This window comes from Micropterus salmoides, unplaced genomic scaffold (assembly GCF_014851395.1).
Source record: "Micropterus salmoides isolate LMB-PRFRI ecotype aquatic unplaced genomic scaffold, ASM1485139v1 Ms_hic_scaffold_15, whole genome shotgun sequence".
In the NCBI taxonomy this organism is placed as follows: domain Eukaryota; kingdom Metazoa; phylum Chordata; class Actinopteri; order Centrarchiformes; family Centrarchidae; genus Micropterus; species Micropterus salmoides.
The window spans coordinates 25038975-25062694 of record NW_024040596.1 but is presented as its reverse complement, the minus strand read 5'-3'; the positions used below and the strand labels follow the sequence as shown (position 1 = coordinate 25062694).

Genomic DNA, 23720 nt, shown 5'->3' with positions numbered 1-23720 from the left:
AATTACTATATATAATAGAGGTGCAAAATAAGAATATTGCTATTCCAACCGATATTTCCAACTGATTAGGTGTAAATTTATTTTACCAGGGGGCCCTATGTTCATCTGTTTTACATTATTACAAAATTCTCAGTTTTATAGAGAATTACATCATGTATGCACTTCTCTTTCATATCAGGACACTTTTTTGTGCTCTAAGCTTTCACCTAGTTCACCAGCTCTGACAGGCCACAGGGCAGAAAAAAACAATTATGACATACACAAGGGGCAAAAAATGAAAGGGGCACAAACACGTATCCCTTGTAAGATTAAAATGGGTTTAATATGTGATTTTTCAAGTAGAACTACATCTCTGTGACAGTAACACAAGGAACAGTTGACTTTGATGATTAAAGACACTGATGATCTAGGTATGATTCCTGAAACAGAGAGAAGCAGAACAGATTGCTGACAGAACAGGCAAGAAGCAAACAGCTCAGCACGGCAAAAGCAGGCTGGTAGCAAAAGCAAACGCGCCATAAGTTGGCTGGTGTGAGGTAACATACGCAATACTTCACAGCGATCCGGCAGAGTCTGGATGTTTGGCTGCTTCTTTAGTACTGGCTTTCATGGGTGGATACTGCTCACGTGTGGTGATGAGATCAGAGCGAGGTGTGTGTGAGGGAACTGCGATAGGCACGCTCCCCAACCACATGCCAGGAGTGACAGGGAGAAAAACACAAAGCTGACAGAACAAAAACACACCAGCATTTAAACCACAGACAATGACAAACAAAACAAAGACAACCACTAACATATAGACAACATGGCCGAGGATTCGTGACAAAGTTCTGTGTTTCACACAATACACAAAGCTTATTCTAACAAATTCTGAAGTGTATGTGTCTGTGTAACACATGTATTACACCAAAGCACAATTTAAATAAACAAAAAGAAATAAATATGCACCAATACAGGTCATACACACGGTTTTCACAGTGGGGCCCGCCTGTTCACATGTTACACTGAGACAAAAGGCCTTTCTAAAGACTGTTCTCGTTCCCCAGTGCCTGAAAAATGGACATAACCTCTGCATTCTACAGGCTTCAATAGCTGCTGAGTAAGGGGTTCTCTGAGGGGGGCCACTGATTTGTTATGTTTGGTCTGGTATAAAAGGAAGGGGTTAAACCAGGGAGGAAGGCAGTTCAGGAGCAACAGCACATCTGCATCCAACATGAGCAACACCAGCATGAACATGAGGGGCAAGGTACTTCTATTAAAAACCTTTTTCTAATAACCAGAAATTATTTTTTACAAAATGAGATTCACTTTTTTTCCAGATCATCTTCTACGAGGACAGGAATTTCCAGGGTCGTTCCTATGAGTGCATGAACGACTGTTCTGACATGACTTCCTACCTGAGCAGGTGCCACTCCTGCAGGGTGGAGGGCGGCTGCTTCATGGTCTATGACCGTCCCAACTACATGGGAAACCAGTGGTTCATGAAGAGGGGCGAGTACGCTGACTACATGAGCATGATGGGATGGAGTGGTGGCATCAGGTCTTGCCGTATGATCCCCATGGTAAATAATAATATAATTGTGGTTTGTTGTGGACATGGTGACCTCTAATATCATACAATATTATACTATTCTCTATTATACAAGACCTTTCATGACTCCTCGCTGATGTAAACTCTCAAACTGTTTTTACAGCACAGAGGCCAGTTCAGGATGAAGATCTACGAGAGGGAGAACTTCGGTGGTCAGAGTTACGAGATGATGGACGACTGTGACAACATCATGGACCGTTACCGTATGGCTGACTGCCAGTCCTGCCACGTGATGGACGGCCACTGGCTGATGTACGAGCAGCCCCACTACAGAGGCAGGATGATGTACATGAGGCCCGGAGAGTACAGGAACTTCAGGGACATGGGCATGAGCGGCATGAGGTGGATGAGCATGAGGCGCATCATGGACTCTTGCTAATAAATGTTCACTAAATGATCACTGAACGTATCAAATGCTACTGAATAAAGCAATTGCTGAACTACTTTGACTTTTGTCAAGCTTATTGCCCAACTTATAATATTATATTCCATAAAATATGTAATGGCTCATGAAATTCAATAAATTAGATTTTCTTTAGACAGAAAGCAGATTTTAGAAAGCAAATGTTCATCTCAAACTCTTCTAAAATGTGAAATGTGGCTCTACATTTTAGTCCTAAACTGCAATCTGCCCCAAAGCTGCTAAATCCCCCCACATCCCTAGAAAAAAGACTAAGGACATGAATGTCACTCGCTTCAATGAAATCACTTTCACACATCAATTCATCAATTTGCATTGTTAAGTGCCTGTTGCTGATTTCTAACTCAGGTGACCAGTTAGTTTTTTTGTGTGGATGTTTGCATGACATCACAGAGTCAGGAGGCCAGACTAGAGGGAAGAGGAGCAACATCAATTTATATAAAAGAAACTGGCATAAAAATACTAATTAGACCTCTACAATTTGCTATTTTTTCACTCTTGTGATATATTTGATGAAGATACTAACACATTAACCAAAAGGTTATTCACATTCACATATATGATTTTCTTGTCCACAGTGAAACTAGATCACCAGCTGGCTTTACAGTAATATTTTGCATGTGGCAAAGCTAATGAGAAAAACTGTAATAACTTTATCAGTTCTGACAGATCATGAGAAATAAAGACTTCCTTTTCTTTTGGCCTCAATATTTCACTTCCCACAGCCAAGCTACAAGCTGCTTTAGCTTATACAGTCTTCTAAGATAAAAGATTAGCAGAATTGTAGTTCCACCAAAACATCCTATATCAATGCAGAGTAGATGCATAAGACCACAATTAGTACAAGACAAGATTCTGTCTAGAATGTATAACATATTTTAGGAACCTGTAAAGTAAATTATGAAAATAATTTTATTCCTTTATACGTTTTACTTATTAACATTAAACTTATCTAGCTTTTGATCTCCTGTTTCAAGTGAGATGACAGGCGAGTATTGCACAAACAATTTTTAGCCTTTTGAGGTGTGACTTCCTAATAAACTAAAGTTCAAAACAACTGAACCCAGAGTAACTTGTGCTGCAGAGCCGACCCTCCACAAAGCACTGGGCATTCTTATGAGCGATGGAGGAAATCTATGTAAATGCTGAATATGACAGATCTGTTGACTCAAAACCAGACAGGTATCAGACTGGTAAGAATAATGAGTCAGACAAAGAGGCTGGCAGACTGAGCTCTGCGGGAATGTATATTATTATCTGTCAGTATTATTGTATCCTTGACTATAGTGTGTTCTCTGTTTTCAGATTCCCGGAGCTCAGTGAGGAGATTTCATAGTGCTGTTCTCTGTCTGGGGCTGCTGAGTGTTTTCCTGCTGGCTGGAGTCATCTGCTTTGGTGTCCTCTGTGAGTTTGGTTCACATTCAGAAGTTTGTTTTTTTAAATTATGTGTTTAGTTAGGCATTCTTTCCTATTCTATTTTTGGCTGCCCTTCTTGCTTTCACAATATTCCTGTTGAATTATTTGATATCAAGCATGGAAGTTTTATATTTTGTGTTGGTGCCATATTTTAAACTGTATTTAAAAACTGGTGCATGTTGTCTTTATCATGTCTTTTCTATTTTGGATATCTAAATAGATTTGTTTCAGTGATGATCCACAAAACTACAGTAATAACAGAAAAAACATTATTCCACATATTTATACACGTTTATCCTGCATGCACAAAATCCTGTGCTATCTGAACAGTAGCCTTCCCCCATCAAGCACTGGAGACTGTGATGTCGTAAGTCAGTTTATTTGAAGAGAAAGGGTGAAATTAAGAAATGAAACACAATTACCAAAGTTACTTAATTATTGATGAGTCACAAACACCATACAATGATTACTGTGTGTAAATATACCAAATTATTTTGGTTAGATTTATAATATTTCTTTAATGGTTCAGCAATTTTATGAAAAAGAGGCATTATATTACAGGATCGATATTGATTGTTAAAGACTTCATATTTTGAACCTCGTTATCTTATATGGAAAATATTGTATTCACAAATACAAATGGTCCTACCACAAATACATTTCACATTAGAAATCAACAACATTATATTGAAGCATTATCTGGTCTGAAGAGAAGTAAAGCAATTAAAACAGTTCAAATGTGTAAATATTTAAACATTTTTCTTTAATGCCTTTGTTTCTTGTTATGTGATACATCTAGTTTTGTCCAGATCTATTATTATGTTGTTTTATGTAGTTTTGTTTTGGCTCTCATCCACCTTGTAGGGCAAGAGCCAGCAAGATTTACAGGAGACCTATTATATTGTATGTATACTGTATTATCCCTGTATGGCAGATTCAAAGTTTAAAAAAATAAATTTTCTATCTTATACTACCTTCATATAGGGCATCATTTTACCCTCTGTCTGTAGCTGTCCATGCTACTGTCACTTTAAGCCCCCCCCCCCCCCTATGTGAGCGGTACAGACAGACCGAGCGTAGCTTTGCGGAGCAAATGACCATATATGGAATACCGGCTCATGTAGCTCCATGCGTGGTCAAACAGAGCCGTCGGTAGAAAAAGCAGCAGAGTGATCAGAATAGGAGGAAATCTGAGGTTATTACTCACAGGGATTTCTAAATACTTTTACCTCATTATTTGAAGCTTTGGCCATGTTAAACATGAACATCCGACATTGTAACATTGTAGATAATTCATACAATATGGAAAAGCATAATAGGTCTCCTTTAAAAATCATGCAAAAACATGAAATAAAAAGTGTGCAACTTCTTTCAGCGTTGTCAAGGTAATAATAATGTGTGATAATGTGGGAAAGTGCTGCCCCATTCCTGTTTACAGCATATTGAACCCTTGCAGCCTTTTGCACTCAATCAATTACTAAGTCATGTCAGCTAAGTCTGTGAGGGTTCAGGGCTTAGGGTTTAGGGGGGACATTGGGATTGGGCCAATGTGGCGGACCCTCCCCATGAACGTACAAACGGAGTGGAAGTAGGTAGGGGGAGGGAGTAGTAAGTACTTTCGGAAAGGTCATGAGTCGCATGGTACAAAGGTCATCTGTTTATTAAAGTACAGTGTACAGTGTCAAATACAAAAGCCACAACACAAATACAAATGCCACAACACGATTACAAAAGCCACAACACGATTACAAAAGCCACAACACGAACACAAACGCCGCAACACGATTACAAAAGCCACAACACGAACACAAAAGCCACAACACGAACACAAACGCCGCAACACGATTACAAAAGCCACAACACGAACACAAAAGCCACAACACGAACACAAAAGCCACAACACATATACAAAAGCCACAACACAAATACAAAAGCCACAACACAAACACAAAAGCCACAACACGATTACAAAAGCCACAACACAAATACAAAAGCCACAACACGAACACAAAAGCCACAACACATATACAAAAGCCACAACACATATACAAAAGCCACAACACGACTGCAAAAGCCACAACACGATTACAAAAGCCACAACACGAACACAAAAGCCACAACACATATACAAACACCACAACACGACTACAAAAGCCACAACACGATTACAAACGCCACAATACGAACACAAAAGCCACAACACAAATACAAACGCCACAACACGACTGCAAAAGCCACAACTCAAATACAAACGCAACAACACAAATACAAACGCCACAACACGAACACAAAAGCCACAACGGAAGTTGACAACGAAAGAGATGTTTAGTAACAGTTCTAACAGTAATTGTTCTCTGAAGAACACAACTATACACTGCATTCAAGAAGTCTGGGTTTGAATCATGGAAAGAACCTACTTCTTACAGTTTTTTTGGATTGCTTAAGCACGATTTTCAAAACAGGGCCCATGGTTTCTAAACACTACACACAATTAGCACAACCACACACCCAAATAGCAAAACACCACAGACCCTTTGCATAATTAAACACTCTTGTAAAAACTATACACTTCTGTTTAAAAACCACACTTTGTTACCATATGAAACACACACGTTTCACATTACTATACTCTGTTTGCACGAGTTACACTCTGCTGTGATGAACCTAAAACACTTTTAGCACTTCTACTTCCCTAGGATTAGAGTAGGCTACCATCAACAAAGTACAAATATAATGTAAATTAAAAACACTACACAAGACCAATGTTGCAGACTGAAGAAACTCATTTATTTCTCAACACTCCCAAAATGTTGACATGGAGATTCATAATACTGTAACAAAACGTCACTTTACATATTGTACTGTATGTTTACTGTAAAACAAAAACAACAACTAGACATTGTCTCTTCGCCTAGCTGGATCTGGCCAGAGAATTTCATCATCGCAGGCAATATTGTCATTAGCAAGACACCTTGGAAAGAAACGTCTTGAATGACGAATCCATCCTTGCATTGCTGCTACCTCCATCTGGTCACAGGCCTCCTCCATGGCTTGGATGACGTGTACCTCAGCCTGAAGAGACGGAAATCATATACCTTCCACCTCCATGCCGGGAAAAACTCTTCTATAGGGTTGAGGAATGGAGAGTATGGTGGAAGATATAGGACGGTGAAATGTGGATGTTGCTGAAACCAGTTCTGAACCAGAGCAGAGCGGTGGAAAGACACATTGTCCCAGACAACAATGTATTGCATATGATCGATTTGATTTGCTGCTGTTATGTTGTGCAATTGGTCCAAGAATGTAAGTATGAGTGCTGTGTTGTAAGGGCCCATACGGGCATGGCGGTGGAGGACCCCATTCTGTGTAATGGCTGCACAGAGTGTTACATTACCGCCACGTTGCCCTGGGACATTGACTATAGCCCTGTGGCCAATGATGTTTCTTCCCCTCCTTCGTGTTCTCGTCAGGTTGAACCCAGCCTCATCTACGTAAATGAACTCATTCTGGATCTCCTCTCCATCCATTCGTAAAACTCTCTGAAGAACAGTGTCAGGCAAAATTGTGTAGTTCAGTGTAGATCTAGTATACATATTACAGTACAGTAAAAGATTATGAGACAGTATGCAAGATCACACTGCTAAAGTGAATACATACCTCTGTATAATCATGCCGCAGTCGTTTCACCCTTGCGCTCGAAAGGCACTCGATAAATTTGCTTCATTTGAATATGTTTTTTTTTTAAGGATGCGTGCCAGTGTTGATGTTGAGACACTGGCACACTGGTATAGTTTTTACAAGAGTGTTTAATTATGCAAAGGGTCTGTAGTGTTTTGCTATTTGGGTGTGTGGTTGTGCTAATTGTGTGTAGTGTTTAGAAACCACGGGCCCGGTTTTGAAAATCGTGCTTAAGCAATCCAAAAAAACTTTAAATGAAGGTCACGCAGGCGCAGCTGATTACACAGTCTCTACCCTCATTTCAACTTGGAAAACTGTTCCACGCTCAGTGTCCACAGTTGGGGAAACACATAAAACTTTGTGCGTGCAATAACTGAGAGCACCGCTGCAAACTGTTTTGTGACTTTCCGGGTGGGTGAAATAGGGTGAAGTGTCTCCCCATTAAAAGAGATGCTGTGCGCATTTACGCACGGGCACAGCAGCGTAATATTTAAATTGACACGCCGACATGAATCAGTCAGAATCTAATGTTTAATGTTCTGTGTTCTTCTCCAAATCCAAAAGGTCTCACACACAGTCCAGGTTCATACAGTGAAATTGTTTGGAGTAAAGCAGCCGGCCTCCTGATCAATCCTGAAACTCCATCAGAGCGTCTAAATTATTTCAGAAGGTCAAGGTTGAATTCTGTTTCCTTTGCAGAGTTTCCTCTGCCTGTCCTGTCAAGTTTATAACTACAGCTTTTAGTTTTGCTGCATAAATTGAAAGTAAACTGTTAAACAAAAACACTCATACATCAACACAATAAAGAAATCACCTGGAAAGTTAAAAGGACCGGTAGAGGTGGGATAAATCTGAGAAAATAATTAGTTGGGTTGAGTGTGGGTGGATGATTTGTGCATACATGACTATTCAGATATTGTCAGAGCCAATTCACGCATCACACCAGTGTAGCTCGTATAATCGTGACAAAACAATGCAAACAGCTGCTGACGTCAAATTATTAGGCTGAAACATAAAGAGCATCTTCTGCATTCAGCACTAACCTGGTGTATTTTATGTTGTCATATTGTAACAATAGTGCCCATTATGTATTCTGCACATGTAATTTGCACACTGTGTTCCTCCCTGTCAATGGGGGTGCTGCAGCACCCTCCACACCCCCTTGTGTAAGTATAAAGTCATCTCTGTGGTAACCAGAGACTCCTTGCTTTTTGTTTAGCACATTTTGAGTCTGTTTTTTAAGCTAATCTGCACAAACAGCTGTTTAATTCACTCAAATATCCTGCTGTATATTATTTGACCAGAACAACATATTACTTATTTATCAAATGGGTAAGAAGTTCTTCTTCCATGTAGGCCTACATTTACTAATTTGGCACTTTTATGCAGAAAAAAGTCAGATTAAAAAGAACATTCTTTCTATGATTTGAACCCAGACCTCCTGACTGCAGGATGGCCACACTGCCACTGTACTATTGTGTAGTTGTGTTCCATGGAGAGTAATCCACTGTTATTTTTTCAGATTCGGCTGACTCTTTCATTGTCAGCTTCTGTGGTGATTCACTTTCGTTATGGCTTTTTCAATTTGTGTTGTGACTTCTGTTATCGTGTTATGACTTTTGTGTTTGTGTTGTGGCTTTTGTGTTCGTGTTGTGGCTTTTGTATTCGTGTTGTGGCGGTTGTATTTGTGTTGTGGCGTTTGTGTTGTGGCATTTGTATATGTGTTGTGGCTTTTGTAATCGTGTTATGTCTTTTGCAGTCGTGTTGTGGTGTTTGTATTTGTGTTGTGGCTTTTGTAATCGTGTTATGTCTTTTGCAGTCGTGTTGTGGCGTTTGTATTTGTGTTGTGGCTTTTGCAGTCGTGTTGTGGCGTTTGTATTCGTGTTGTGGCTTTTGTAATCGTGTTGTGGCTTTTGCAGTCGTGTTGTGGCGTTTGTATTTGTGTTGTGGCTTTTGTATATGTGTTGTGACTTTTGTAATCATGTTAAGGCTTTTGTAATCGTGTTATGGCTTTTGTACTCGTATTGTGGCTTTTGTACTCGTGTTGTGGCTTTTGTAATCGTGTTGTGGCGTTTGTATTTGTGTTGTGGCTTTTGTATATGTGTTATGGCTTTTGTAATCGTGCTGTGGCTTTTGCAGTCGTGTTGTGGCTTTTGTACTCGTATTGTGGCTTTTGTAATCGTGTTGTGGCTTTTGCAATCGTGTTGTGGCTTTTGTACTCGTATTGTGGCTTTTGTAATCGTGTTGTGGCTTTTGCAATCGTGTTGTGGCTTTTGTACTCGTATTGTGGCTTTTGTAATCGTGTTGTGGCTTTTGCAATCGTGTTGTGGCTTTTGTACTCGTATTGTGGCTTTTGTAATCGTGTTGTGGCTTTTGTAATCGTGTTGTGGCTTTTGTAATCGTGTTGTGGCTTTTGCAATCGTGTTGTGGCTTTTGTACTCGTATTGTGGCTTTTGCAGTCGTGTTGTGGCTTTTGTACTCATCTTGTGGCTTTTGCAATCGTGTTGTGGCGTTTGTATTTGTGTTGTGGCGTTTGTGTTGTGGCTTTTGTAATCGTGTTGTGGCGGTTGTATTTGTGTTGTGGCGTTTGTGTTGTGGCATTTGTATATGTGTTGTGGCTTTTGTAATCGTGTTATGTCTTTTGCAGTCGTGTTGTGGCGTTTGTATTTGTGTTGTGGCTTTTGCAGTCGTGTTGTGGCGTTTGTATTCGTGTTGTGGCTTTTGTAATCGTGTTGTGGCTTTTGCAGTCGTGTTGTGGCGTTTGTATTCGTGTTGTGGCTTTTGCAGTCGTGTTGTGGCGTTTGTATTTGTGTTGTGGCTTTTGTATATGTGTTCTGACTTTTGTAATCATGTTAAGGCTTTTGTAATCGTGTTAAGGCTTTTGTAATCGTGTTGTGGCTTTTGCAGTCGTGTTGTGGCGTTTGTATTTGTGTTGTGGCTTTTGTATATGTGTTGTGACTTTTGTAATCGTGTTATGGCTTTTGTACTCGTATTGTGGCTTTTGTAATCGTGTTGTGGCGTTTGTATTTGTGTTGTGGCTTTTGTATATGTGTTGTGACTTTTGTAATCATGTTAAGGCTTTTGTAATCGTGTTAAGGCTTTTGTAATCGTGTTATGGCTTTTGTACTCGTGTTGTGGCTTTTGTAATCATGTTGTGGCTTTTGTACTCGTATTGTGGCTTTTGTAATCATGTTGTGGCTTTTGCAGTCGTGTTGTGGCTTTTGTACTCGTGTTGTGGCTTTTGTAATCATGTTGTGGCTTTTGCAGTCGTGTTGTGGCTTTTGTACTCGTGTTGTGGCTTTTGTAATCGTGTTGTGGCGTTTGTATTTGTGTTGTGGCGTTTGTGTTGTGGCATCTGTATCTGTGTTGTGGCTTTTGTAATCGTGTTATGGCTTTTGTAATCGTGTTGTGGCGTTTGTATTTGTGTTGTGGCTTTTGCAATCGTGTTATGGCTTTTGTAATCGTGCTGTGGCTTTTGCAGTCGTGTTGTGGCGTTTGTATTCGTGTTGTGGCTTTTGCAATCGTGTTGTGGCTTTTGTAATCGTGTTGTGGCTTTTGTACTCGTGGTGTGGCGGTTGTATTTGTGTTGTGGCGTTTGTGTTGTGGCATCTGTATCTGTGTTATGGCTTTTGTAATCGTGTTGTGGCGTTTGTATTTGTGTTGTGGCTTTTGTATTCGTGTTGTGGCTGTTGTATATGTGTTGTGGCTTTTGTAATCGTGTTATGGCTTTTGTAATCGTGTTGTGGCTGTTGTATATGTGTTATGGCTTTTGTAATCGTGTTGTGGCTTTTGCAATCGTGTTGTGGCGTTTGTATTTGTGTTGTGGCTTTTGTATTCGTGTTGTGGCTTTTGTAATCGTGTTGTGGCTGTTGTATATGTGTTATGGCTTTTGTAATCGTGTTGTGGCTTTTGCAATCGTGTTGTGGCGTTTGTATTTGTGTTGTGGCTTTTGTATATGTGTTGTGGCTTTTGTAATCGTGTTATGGCTTTTGCAATGGTGTTGTGGCGTTTGTATTTGTGTTGTGGCTTTTGTATTCGTGTTGTGGCTGTTGTAATCGTGTTATGGCTTTTGCAATGGTGTTGTGGCGTTTGTATATGTGTTGTGGCTTTTGCAGTCGTGTTGTGGCTTTTGTAATCGTGTTGTGGCTTTTGCAGTCGTGTTGTGGCGTTTGTATTTGTGTTGTGGCTTTTGTAATCGTGTTGTGGCGTTTGTATTTGTGTTGTGGCGTTTGTATTTGTGTTATGGCTTTTGTAATCGTGTTATGGCTTTTGTATTCGTGTTGTGGCATTTGTATATGTGTTGTGGCTTTTGTATATGTGTTATGGCTTTTGTAATCGTGTTGTGGCTTTTGCAGTCGTGTTGTGGCTTTTGTAATCGTGTTAAGGCTTTTGTAATCGTGTTGTGGCTTTTGCAGTCGTGTTGTGGCTTTTGTAATCGTGTTAAGGCTTTTGTAATCGTGTTGTGGCGTTTGTATTTGTGTTGTGGCTTTTGTAATAGTGTCGTGGCTTTTGTAATCGTGTTGTGGCGTTTGTATTTGACCTGAGACCTACAGGCCACCGTATTAAAGTTATACATTCATGTTGTACAAACTACTGCCAGCAGGAGGAGAAGTGAAATAATGTCTTAATGGGGACAAAACATGTACAGTAGCCTACTTCAAAATTTTGCATGTAAAGCAGTACCCCTCACAGAAACATGCCACATGTTGTGCCTTTTTAGAGTACAGGGTTTTAACTTACTTATTGGTTTAAGAAAATACAATCAAGTAATTATTGTTGCATTTCCTTTACCTCCCGTAGCACTGAACATTGAACTTTTTGCTATGTATTATGTATATGTGTTATTGTACCTATTGTGAAAAAAGCAGGGTCAAGGAATACATATTATATACTGAATTTGGCTGCTTTGGGTCAGACTGCAAAGCTGCTTTAATGATGATGCCTGTCCCTCAGCCAGCCTCAAGTAGCTGGATACAAAAAGTATTTTTTGCTATAAAACATTTGCTCAACACATGCAGAAATCTTTAGATGTTTGCTTCAAAATGAATCTATAAGCTATAATTATGGTTAGTGAAAAATGTCCATTTTGAATGATTCAAATCGTAGTTGACTTAATAAACATAAATTTGATGTATTTTGATTTATTTCAGACCATCACTCAGCCGCAGATTTCTCCACTATCAATACCAACCTGACGGAGCATCTCCAGGCCAGTAATAACAAGCTTTCCTCCATGTCTGAAGAGAGAGAGCTGCTGAATGCCAGCCTCATTGAAACGACTAAAGAGCTGAACAGGCTTCAGAGTTTGATGAGACAGAGTGAGTGACATCTCTGATTACTGCACACACGGTGTCTACAAGAAGCTCATGTTTTTCATGTTCATGATTTTTCATGTCATGTTCATGATTTTATTAGATTTAAATATTTGTATCCCACAGAAAACAATCCACAAATGTGTACTATGATGTGCAAATATTTCACTATCTACAAATATTATATTTTTACATTTGTGATGTGTAAAATCATATTCATAAAAATACAGAGTGACTTCTACACACAAAACAGTTTTTGCGCATTTGCAGATTGCTTTCTGTCAATTTTTGGGTCATGTTATATTTGTAACTTCCTTTTAAAAACAATTATAGAATTTTGTCCAATGTGTACTGCGGAGATCTGCAATATATATATATATATATATATATATATATATATATATATATATATATATATACGCACACTGTAAACCCGAACGCACTGCTTACTAAAAAGCATTATGAGTTCAGCAATCAAAACCAGTTACTAAGTACACCCCACATTAAACTAAGTCTTCTTAAAGGTTCAGTATGTAATATTTCTGAGGAGCTTTTGACAGAAATTCAATATAAGATCCATAACTATGTTTTCAGTGGTGTATAAAGACATTACATAATGAACCATTATTACCTTAGAATGAGGCATTTTTATCTACATAACTGCGGAACATGCTCTTCTATGGAGGTCATGTTTCTACCATAGCTGACAACGCACACGTGGCGCTAAAGAGTGTTTTTCGTCAAAACGGCGTTCTTCTGCTTGTATAATTCCAGCAGTGTAGATGCCCGTCACTACATTAAATATGTACAAAGAAGAAGAAGAGGAATAATAATAATAGTAATATACAGTCTCTGAGTAGTCTTCTGGTTTATTAGAAATAAGAAGAGAAGTGACATTTGGACAAACGAATGAGCACACACAGGGATGTGGATTTTCCCAGATGGAAGGCTACATTGTGGGACAGATGTTTTCAAAGCGGTGCTGAAGTTGTCTGTTTTCTCCTGGACAGGTAATTAACTTGCAGTTTTTTCTGAATGCTTAAGCGCTAATCGTGATTCTTGTAGCACAATTTCTAAAACTATTAATACGTATAGCAAAACCACTCACTGAGTTTGCAAAACTAAAAGCACAAACACTGCTTTGCACTTTGTAACACACACTTTGCAAAACTGTAGGCACAATTCACTGCACAACACTCTTTTTGCAGAACTTTAAACACAACTCACTGCTTACACTCAATTACCAAATTTCCAACACACTCCTAGCAAAATTATACACATGTATGGCTATCATTAACTTTGCCTTTCTGCAACTGCAACAGCAGCCACAGGAGGTATTTCTTTCAGCGCTGAACTTTCTTTGTTCCTGAATACAGACTTCACTTGCTGGACGAGCAACTCTGTTTTCTTCTTTCCTTTTTACCTCTATTATTTTTCTATGTGTTACCAACGCAATTTTGGATCCCTAAAGAAACTGTTATACGCAAGATAACGTTCCGTACCTGCAGAAGAAGACGGATAAACACTGTGCTTAACTGAGAGAAGATCACCTCCGTGTTATACCTTCTCAACCAACGTCGACTTCACTGATTACTGTTGCTGCCGCCAAAGAATCAGCTGTGCCATGGAACCTACTGGCATCGTCAGAACCGAGCTGAGAGAAACTTCGACGGATTTCCCAAAAGGACTGACGCATCTACTTGCTATCAAAGCAACACGTAAGAGGCTTTAGTATGACTGGGCAGCAGATAAAATGTGAAGTTTAGCTGCTGATCTCAGCTTCCTTGCTGTTACCATTTCATTACCAATAATATTCATCATCTGTTTGTCTCAGGAAGGTAAGGGCACATTTCTGTCCACGTAACAAAGTCATAACAGAGGCTGGAGAAGAACTACGTGAAATTACAATCCAACTATATATTACCAATACCAATTAACTACTGATCAGCTGATCATCTCGCTAAAGTAACCGGCAAAGCCAACCCACAGGCTGGAGAATGAGTATGGGACATGAAATTAATCCAACTACATATTTTACAGCACTGACAGGGGAAACACCTCACATCTATGGGTGATTATGGCCAGCTTCAAGCTAAAGCTATCAAACAACTGCTTTCATTTGCATTGTTAAAGTCTGACAAACTTACAGTTTTTTCTGATTGCTTAAGCACATTTTTTGTAACTATTGGCTATTTTTGCAAAACTCTACACACAAATAAGAAAACCTTTCACCCAATTATCAAAACATTGTAGATCTCTTGCAAAAGTGAACACAGCTAGATTAACTCTTCACAGCTTCGTAAAAATGGTGTTTTCGTATCAAACAGTAAACACAAGCCATCATCTACTAAGCACACAATGTGCCAACTACACACTGATGGTATGAATACAAAACACATCTGGCTTTTGCTTTCTCTGTGTACAGATGTCAATTTGAGGTCATACTTTTGTCATAGTGTCATGTAAACATACAAGGATCCAAACTTCATGTATTGGTGTTTATTCACACTCATCAAAACCAAGACAAAGTCAGAACACAAAATAGTAATTTCACATGTCACATCATGTCGTCTTTCTGGGTCCGGCCACAAAATTTCGTCCACATTGCATGCGATATCCTCCAGTCCAAGGCACCGGGGAAAATATCTCCTTGAATGCCGTATCCAGGCCTGACATGATGCCTGGTCAATATCTCCACATGCCTCCTCCATTGCCTGTAAAAGGGCTACCTGTTGATGAGGATGACGGTCGTACACTTTCCAGCGCAAGGCAGAGAAGAACTCCTCGATGGGATTTAAGAATGGAGAGTATGGAGGGACGATGAGTTGCATGAAGAATGGGTGGTCTGTCAACCAGTTGTGGACCAAAGCAGCCCTATGGAAACTAACATTGTCCCATATGATGACATATTGGGTCTGCTCTGGTCTCTGAACAGTGAGCATGTCATGTAAGGTGTCCAGGAATGCAATAATTTGTGCAGTGTTATATGGGCCTATGGTTGCATGATGGTGAACAACACCATTTTGGCTTATAGCTGCACACATGGTTATGTTACCACCACGTTGTCCTGGGACATTGATGATGGCACGGTGTCCAATAATGTTCCTGCCACGTCTCCTGGTTTTACTGAGGTTAAAACCGGCCTCATCTACAAAAAGTAGCTCATGTCCCATGGCATCTGCTTCTAGTTCCATCACTCTCTGGACAAGACAAAACAAATGCAACACATCAGGCCCTTGCACAGCACTACAGTATGCACTTCCAAATTCAGAACCAATGACACTATAGCTTACCTGCACATAGTCATATCGCAGTTGCTTTACACGTTCTGTGTTTCTCTCGAAAGGAACTCTGTAAATTTGCTTCACTCTTATTCTGTGGCGCGCAAGTACACGACTTAGTGCAGAAATGCTTACACTGTGTATATTTTGAAAGATGGTGTCATTATCAATTATGCGCTGCTGTATTTCGCGCAGTCTTATTGCATTATTGGCAATCACCATGTTCACTAAATGGGTCTCTTGCTCTGGAGTGAACATTCTTCCTCTGCCCCCAACATGTGGACGTCTAGCAATTCTGTAAAGTAACAATTTCAGTATTTTTGCATGTATGGTACTGTTGTGTTTCTCATCAGTATGGCAGTGCTACAAAGTACTTACCGATTCTCATTTCAAAATGTCCTAATGATGCTTGCCACAGTGTAGCGGCGCAAATTAGGCTGAACCCGTTGGCCAGCTTCCCTCAGGGTCATCCCTTGGTTGATGACATGGTCCACTATTGTAGCTCTGATGTCATCAGTTATTCTATTTCTTACTCTTCTTACCCTTCCTCTTTCCCCTCCTCGTCCTCTTCTTGCTCCTCCTTGTCCTCTTCCTCTAACTTCCTCTAACCCTCTCACTTCTTCAACTCCACGTCCTCTTCCTCCAACTTCTTCACCTCCACGTCCTCTTCCTCCAACTTCTTCACCTCCACGTCCTCTCCCTCGGCCTCCTCGGCCTCCTCTGATTCTCACTCCTCTCACTCTTACTGCTCGTTCCATTGTACTCCACACAGACAGCTTATCTGTGGCTTATTTATAGTGCTTAGGCTGATTGCAAAGTGAACTAATTATCTAAAACAGTATTCACATGTGAAAGTGTGCCAGACAGTTGGCAAAATAGTGTTAATGATAGCCATACATGTGTATAATTTTGCTAGGAGTGTGTTGGAAATTTGGTAATTGAGTGTAAGCAGTGAGTTGTGTTTAAAGTTCTGCAAAAAGAGTGTTGTGCAGTGAATTGTACCTACAGTTTTGCAAAGTGTGTGTTACAAAATTGCAAACTGAGTGCAAAGCAGTGTGCTTTTAGTTTTGCAAACTCAGTGAGTGGTTTTGCTATACGTATTAATAGTTTTAGAAATTGTGCTACAAGAATCACGATTAGCGCTTAAGCATTCAGAAAAAACTGTAAAAGTTAAGAGTTCACAGGTAGGTGTGAATTCACTGACACGCCATTTGGGCTTTCTATTGTTCTCTGACCTCCTTTGTGTAGTCAAGCTGCATGGCAGGCTTTGGGGGATTCCAACAGGCTGGCTTGTAGGATATCAGAAGGCCCAGTCTTTGTTCTACCAGACTGTGAGGCCCAACATTTGTATTTCTGTTGTATTTCAAAAAATTAAAAAAGACATTTTGGTAAGATTTGCAGATTGCTTATCTAATTAAGCAAAGTGAGAGGAGCCTTGATCCTCACCAGACAATGCCTTTGTAAACTTCATATATTATCTGGTTTCTAATGGACTCTGGTACAGACACAGTGAGGCTTACATTGTCCTGTTATCTGTCAGTGGTCATACTTGATGCACTAGATGTGATGTTGAGATGTTCTTTTCAGATGTTCTTTTCAGATGTTCATTTTCTTTGGTATGTTAGTCAAGATGAACCAACCCTCCCAAGTTGTAAAATACTGTATAACAGGAGAATGAGACATCATGTAGCACTTCAATTCTTGGTGTGGCTGTTGTTTATTTATGAACAATTAACAATTATATTTAAAAAAAAAACATTGTTTTACTTAATAGGTAAGTAAATATAATTTCTTAATATATCTATCTAAAGAAACCTGATTTCTTGACTGGCAACTCTCTGCTATCTCACAGAGGACATCTTTTTCCTGTCTCACATAACACACATTTGGATAGGGGAGGGGGGGTGCAATTCGCAACACAGCGCACTACAGAACCAACTGTAGTTTCATGGCTGCGTTCCATTGACTCTAATGCTTGCTAGCTTTTTTTGCTGTATTTTTTGCTGTATTTTTCCAAGATATGGTCAAACTTGTTCCTGGGGCACTTGTAATAAGTGTAATAAGTAAGTTACAGTCACTACACAGAGAGGTTGAGAGGAGAAGTATGAATTATTCTGTTAACAAAACCAAAAAAAATAGTAATGTAGGCTGTCCATTGTTCGTAATGTAATATTAGTTAGCTAACGCTAGCTAACTTACTACTGAATGTAACGTTATAAAGCCCTACTGTTGAATATGAAATGAATAGAGGCCTACCCAGCTGTACAGGAACAATGTTGATCATTTAATATCGATGTCTCAATAGTCAGGTAAAACGGTGGTTCACTTTTACTCTTTGATCGGTAAGCTTCAGGGAGTGCAGTAATAAACAGTGGCAGCGCCGTGCTAAAAGCCTGTCAGGTCCGACAGTTTGTCAGACTTTGCAACAGTAACTAAGGGGGGCGTGGCTTAGCAAAGGGTCAATCAGCTCCTCAGGCACCTGTAAAGACAACAATGGGTAGACATTTAAGCAGCCTCTTCCCAACTGCCATAAAGCTACTGAACTCTGAGATAGGGCTGTCCCCAGCTAAGGATTTACATAGTCGAATCATAATAGTCAAGTCCTGCCTATAGTTGACTGATAGTTGAATCATGTGTGTTTTTGTGCACGGCTATTGCAAGCAGGGTGGGGGTTACCCAGGTTAGCTCCGCTTTAATCTTGAGAAGCTGCAGGGCTGCATTCAACTTACTTACTTTCTCTTTGTCTCTCGCTTGTCATTCACCAGTCTTGTGCAGAGTTTTGTGTGCATGCCGTGCTGCCGACAGCTGCATGCACGTCGCGGTTCCCCTTTGAGGGAACTCGAACTGCGTCGGTGACGACACTATGGGAACGCCCCTGGGCGTGGCAGGGCTGAACATGAATGAAACTACTCCAATCCTATTGGTGTTGCTAGAACGGTAGCGTGTGACAGCGTAACTGGAGGTGTATATAAGCACGCCGGCACACAGGACACATTAGCTCTTTTCTATTCAGCAGGCACTCTGGCATGTTAAGAAAGACTACAGTATCCGATCTCTTACCTGGAAGGATGGCAGACAGAGAGATGGCTGGCGAGCAATTGAGGCGATGTGTTTTCCCGTGCCCACGTTACATCACAGCGGGCGACACTCATATCCTGTGTGTTTCCTGTCTGGGGATGCCGCATGCCCAGGCATTGCGAGGCCCTGCCCCTGAGGGTGCTGAGGTCCTGTGCGGCTCTCTTCTCCCAAGACGGCAGGATGCGCTTTCTCCGTGGATCGGGCCCGGCGGTCGCTGAGGCGGCGCGGCGGCTTCAGTCATGGGGCTCCCAGCGCGACATCTCTGATGGCATCGGGATTGCTGAGGCTTCCCGTGTCTCGTCTGCTGACTCCGACTCCCCTCTGTCTCATTCGGGAGCCCGCTTTGCGGATTCTCCCGCTCGAGGTATGAGCCAGGAGAGGCTGCAGCTGTCCGGCTCTGAGGAACTGGACGTGCTTAGCATCATGGAGGAGGAAGACTTCCGGGAGAGAAAAGCGGAGCGTCATCAGTCGGCGCCCAGCTATGACGAACTCCTGGAGGTGGTGACGCGGGCAGTGAGCAAGCTCCAGCTCGATTGGCCGCAGGATGTACCAGAGACACATGCTACGAGCAAACTGGATGAGCGCTTTCTGCAGCGCCGTGCACCGCCTCCGCCCCGTTCTCTGCCTTTTTAGGACTTGCATGATGAGGTGTGCAAGTCCTGGGGCCAGCCCTTCTCAGCTCATCTGACTACTCCCCCGCTCCGGGTCTATAGCGACGTAGCGGGAATCAAGGGTTTTGGCTATGGGATGATGCCCCGGGTTGAGGATGCTTTGGCTAGCTATCTTTCGCCCGGTCATGCATCATCCCTCAAGGAGCCAGCGCTACCTACCAAGCCATGTCGTATGACATCTGCTTTGGTGGGCAAAGCTTACATGGCGGCAGGCCGGGCTGGCGGTTTTGCAGGCATACCAGGCCGACCTGCTGAAGGACATAGACTCGGGAGCAGGCCCCTCTGAGGAGGATATTGCTGAGCTCCGCCAAGCTACGGACTTGTTGCTTAAGGGATCACGTCCGATTTTAGATCTACGGTTCCTGAACAAATCTCTGAGGAGATTCAGGTTCAAAATGCTCACCATCCCCGCCATCGTCAGTCAGATCCGATCCGAGGATTGGTTTGTCACGATAGATCTACAAGACGCATATTTCCACATCTCCATCTGTCCCTCTCACAGGAAGTTCCTGAGGTTCGCCTACGGGGACGTGGCATACCAGTATCGGGTTCTTCCGTTTGGCCTAGCACTCTCTCCTCGCACGTTCACCAAGTGTATGGATGCAGCTCTTGACCCGGTGAGGCTCCAGGGCATCCGCATACTGAACTACATCAACGACTGGCTCATTCTGGCCCAGTCTCGAGAGTTAGCGGTTCGGCATCGAGCTGTCGTCCTCGCCCACCTTTGGCGTTTGGGGCGTGCTGACACCCACCCAAAAGACTATGTTCCTAGGGGTGGTGTGGAACTCAATGACGATGCGGGCCCACCTGTCTCCTGCACGCGTCGGGTCCATTGTGTCCTCAGTAACCAGAATAAAGCTAGGCCGCTCCATCATTGTGAAACACTTTCAGAGAGTGTTGGGTCTCTTGGCAGCAGCGTCCAGCGTAATCCCGTCTGGCCTGCTGCACATGAGAGCCCTGCAGTGGTGGTTAAAATCCAAGGGATTCTCCCCGAGGGGAAATCCGTTTCGTCTGATACGGATTACGAGCAGGTGCCTTCGTTCCCTGTCAGTATAGAAGAAACCTTGGTTCCTGTCCCAAGGGCCCGTGTTGGGAGTGTCATGTTGCCGGACAATTATTTCGACAGACACCTCACTCACGGTATGGGGCGCGGTCATGGACGGCCGCTTCGCGAGAGGCTCCTGGGAGGAGCATCGTTTCTCTTGGCACATAAATTGCCTGGAAATGTTTTCAGAGCTCTGAAGAGTTTTCTGCCCGCTCTCCACGGTCGCCACATCCTTGTCAGAACCGACAATACGGCAGTGGTGGCCTATTTGATTCACCAGGGGGGTCTGTGCTCGCGCCCGTTATGCAAACTGGCACATCAGATCCTCTTGTGGTCCCAGCAGAGACTGCTGTCCTTCAGAGCGATGTACATCCCGGGGACCCAGAATCAAGGAGCAGACCTGCTGTCGAGACAGGGGCTGAGGCCCGGGGAATGGAGACTCCACCCCGAGGTGGTGGAGTTATTATGCGAAGAGTTCGACCCCATAGACGTGGACTTGTTTGCGTCTCAAGAGACGACGCACTGTCCTCTGCGGTTCTCCCTCTCGCCCCCAGCACCGCTAGGGCTGGATGCCATGGTACAGGCGTGGCCGAGGCTGCGGCTGTATGCCTTTCCCCCAGTCGCTCTGCTTCCCGGGGTTCTGGAGCGGGTCCGTCAGGACGGTGTCAGCCTACTGTTAGTAGCCCACGTTTTGGCTGGCCCGAGTGTGGTTCTCGGACTTAATTTTGCTCCTAGAGGGCCCGCCATGGCAGGTCCCTCTGAGGAAGGACCTGCTGTCTCAGGCGCAGGGCCAGGTCTTTCACCCTTGCACCGCCCTATGGAGACTGTGGGTCTGGCTGCCGAAGGGCCACGGTTCCAGGAGGCAGCCAGTCGAGACGCTGCTCAGCTCCAGAGCCCCATCCACGAGAAGGATGTACGGCCTGAAGTGGAATGTGTTTGCCACCTGGTACAGAGAACGAGCGGTGGACCCAGTTACCTGCCCGGTGACTATGGTATTGGAGTTCCTCCAGGACCATTTTTCTGCTGGCCTTTCCCCATCCACACTCAAGGTATATTTGGCTGCCGCGGCGGCGTTCCACACCTCTCTGAGGGATGCGCCTCTGGGGAGGCTTCCACTGGTCGTGCGCTTCCTCCGTGGAGGCCGGAGGATGAGACCCGTGACTCGTTCCAGGGTTCCCACTTGGGACCTGGCGGTGGTTCTCGAAGCGCTGGCTGAGGCCCCCTTCGAACCCCTGGAGTCGGCTGAGGCCAAGCACCTGACCCTTAAGATGGCCTTTCTCCTCGCTATCACCTCTCTGAGGAGGGTGGGGGATCTCCAGGCACTTTTGGTTTCTCCTCAATGCCTGGAGTTTGCCCCGGGGAGGGTCAGAGCCATCCTGCACCCCTGTATGTGCTATGTCCCTAATGTCCGTCCAGGTTGGCAGGGTCTACGGTGCTGCAGGCGTTTCATCCCCCACCTCATGTGACGGCGGAGGACGGGAGACTTCATCTGCTCTGCCCGGTCAGGGCACTGAGTATTTACACTCTGAGGTCCTCCTGGTGGAGTAAAGCAGACCAGTTTCTGGTGTGTTTCGGGTCCCCCAAGGCTGGGCTCCCCGCACACAATCTGCAACTGGATTGTTCAGACTATTTCCCTGGCCTATCAGGTGTGCGGGTTACCTTCACCTATGGCCGTAAGGGCGCACTCTACTCGAGGCATGGCGGCCTCTAGGGCCCTCCTCGTAGGGGCTTCGCTCCAGGATTTGTGTGAGGCAGCTGGCTGGGCCACTCCTCACACTTTCATCCGGTTTTACAGTCTGGACCTTCCTTCTGCACCCAGGCACCCGTGCGCTCTCCTCTTAGTCGTGCCTACAGGTTGCTGCACGCTGGGGGGGCAGGCGGGGATTCGGTGCGGCCTAAGTGGGTATCTCGTTCCCATAGTGTCGTCACCGACGCAGTTACGTATGTAACCCTTGTTCCCCGAGAAGGGGAACGAGACACTGCGTCAGTGACGACACTATGGGAACGCCTCTGGGCGCGGCAGGGCTGAACATGAATGAAACTACTCCAATTCTTTTGGTGTTGCTAGAACGGTAGCGTGTGATGGCGTAACTGGAGGCGTATATAAGCATGTAACCCTTGTTCCCCGAGAAGGGGAACGTGCCGGCGTATATAAGCACGCCGGCACGTTCCCCTTCTCGGGGAACAAGGGTTACATATGTAACTCGAGACGTTCCTTGCAGGTCTATTTGAAGTAGCCGGCTATTTAAAAACGGTATAATATTCTTTGTGTGGTTCATCAATGGTGATGACAGTGAAGGTATGCTGAGAATTGGTGGACGCATCAACCAAGCACAACTTGAAAGGCATGAAGCCCATCCTCTCATTATCCCAAGCCGTCACCACATAGCAACTTTGCTCGTCCGACATCATCATGAATGTGTGAAACATCGGGGCAGACACTTCACCGAAGGTGCAATCCATGCCAGTGGTCTGTGGATAGTGGGAGGGACACGTCTCATCAGCAGCTGCATCCACAGGTGTGTCACATGCAAAAAGCTGCGAGGAAGAATGGAACAACAACAAATGTCTGATCTACCTGTTGAACGCCTGCAGGCAGACCCCCCATTTTCTTATGTGGGTCTTGATGTCTTTGGTCCGTGAGAAGTCATTGCGCGTCGTACCAGGGGTGGCCAAGCCAGGAACAAAAGATGGGCAGTTTTGTTTACATGTATGTCCACACTTGCCATTCACATCGAGGTAATCGAAACCATGACTTCCTCAAGCTTCATAAATGCCCTCAGGAGGGTTTTTTTCCATCAGAGGCTATGCTAAGCAGCTCCGGTCAGACTATGGGTCCAATTTTGTTGGAGCATTTAAGGAGCTGAAAATGGATTCACAAGGTCGTGGTGATTCAAGCATAGAGGACTACCTTCTTCAACAAAAATGCACCTGGGTATTCAACCCTCCCCACTCCTCTCATATGGGTGGCGCTTGGGAGCGCATGATTGGAATTGCACGTCGCATTCTGGATTCCATGCTACTCCAAGTTGGACCTTCAAAGCTCACCCATGAAGTCCTAGTCACTCTTATGGTGGAGGTCAACGCCATTGTGAATGCCAGGCTGCTAATCCCTGTATCCACTGACACAGAGGCTCCACTCATTCTAACCCCTTCCATGCTGCTGACGCAGAAAACAGGTGCATCTCTTTCTCCAGCCAGTGACTTCTCAAAAGGGGATTTGCTCA

At 43.4% G+C, this 23720-nt stretch overlaps 2 protein-coding genes across 2 annotated transcripts in view; both read left to right on the top strand.

The window, feature by feature from the left end:
* Positions 1-1144: 1144 nt before the first annotated feature.
* Positions 1145-1970, top strand: LOC119903703 (gamma-crystallin M3-like). Its single transcript, XM_038719927.1, has 3 exons — positions 1145-1246; positions 1320-1562; positions 1695-1970. Exons 1-3 carry the CDS (start codon positions 1214-1216, stop codon positions 1968-1970), a joined length of 552 nt encoding a protein of 183 aa, XP_038575855.1. The 5' UTR covers positions 1145-1213.
* A 1108-nt stretch (positions 1971-3078) lies between these two features.
* Positions 3079-23720, top strand: part of LOC119904514 (C-type lectin domain family 4 member E-like) — a 32818-nt gene continuing 12176 nt past the window's right edge. Inside the window, exons 1-3 of the mRNA XM_038721235.1 lie at positions 3079-3205; positions 3318-3416; positions 12257-12424. Of these exons, the coding sequence (XP_038577163.1) occupies positions 3136-3205; positions 3318-3416; positions 12257-12424 (337 nt within the window). The 5' untranslated portion in view covers positions 3079-3135. The remainder of the gene's footprint in view (positions 3206-3317; positions 3417-12256; positions 12425-23720) is intronic.

Bases quoted from the DNA above. Each gene is read 5' to 3' on its own strand.
- LOC119903703 (XM_038719927.1), top strand. From the start codon at position 1,214: ATGAGCAACACCAGCATGAACATGAGGGGCAAG. The intron at 1,247-1,319 runs GTACTTCTATTA...CTTTTTTTCCAG, and splicing joins GCATGAACATGAGGGGCAAG to ATCATCTTCTACGAGGACAG. The intron at 1,563-1,694 runs GTAAATAATAAT...CTGTTTTTACAG, and splicing joins CTTGCCGTATGATCCCCATG to CACAGAGGCCAGTTCAGGAT.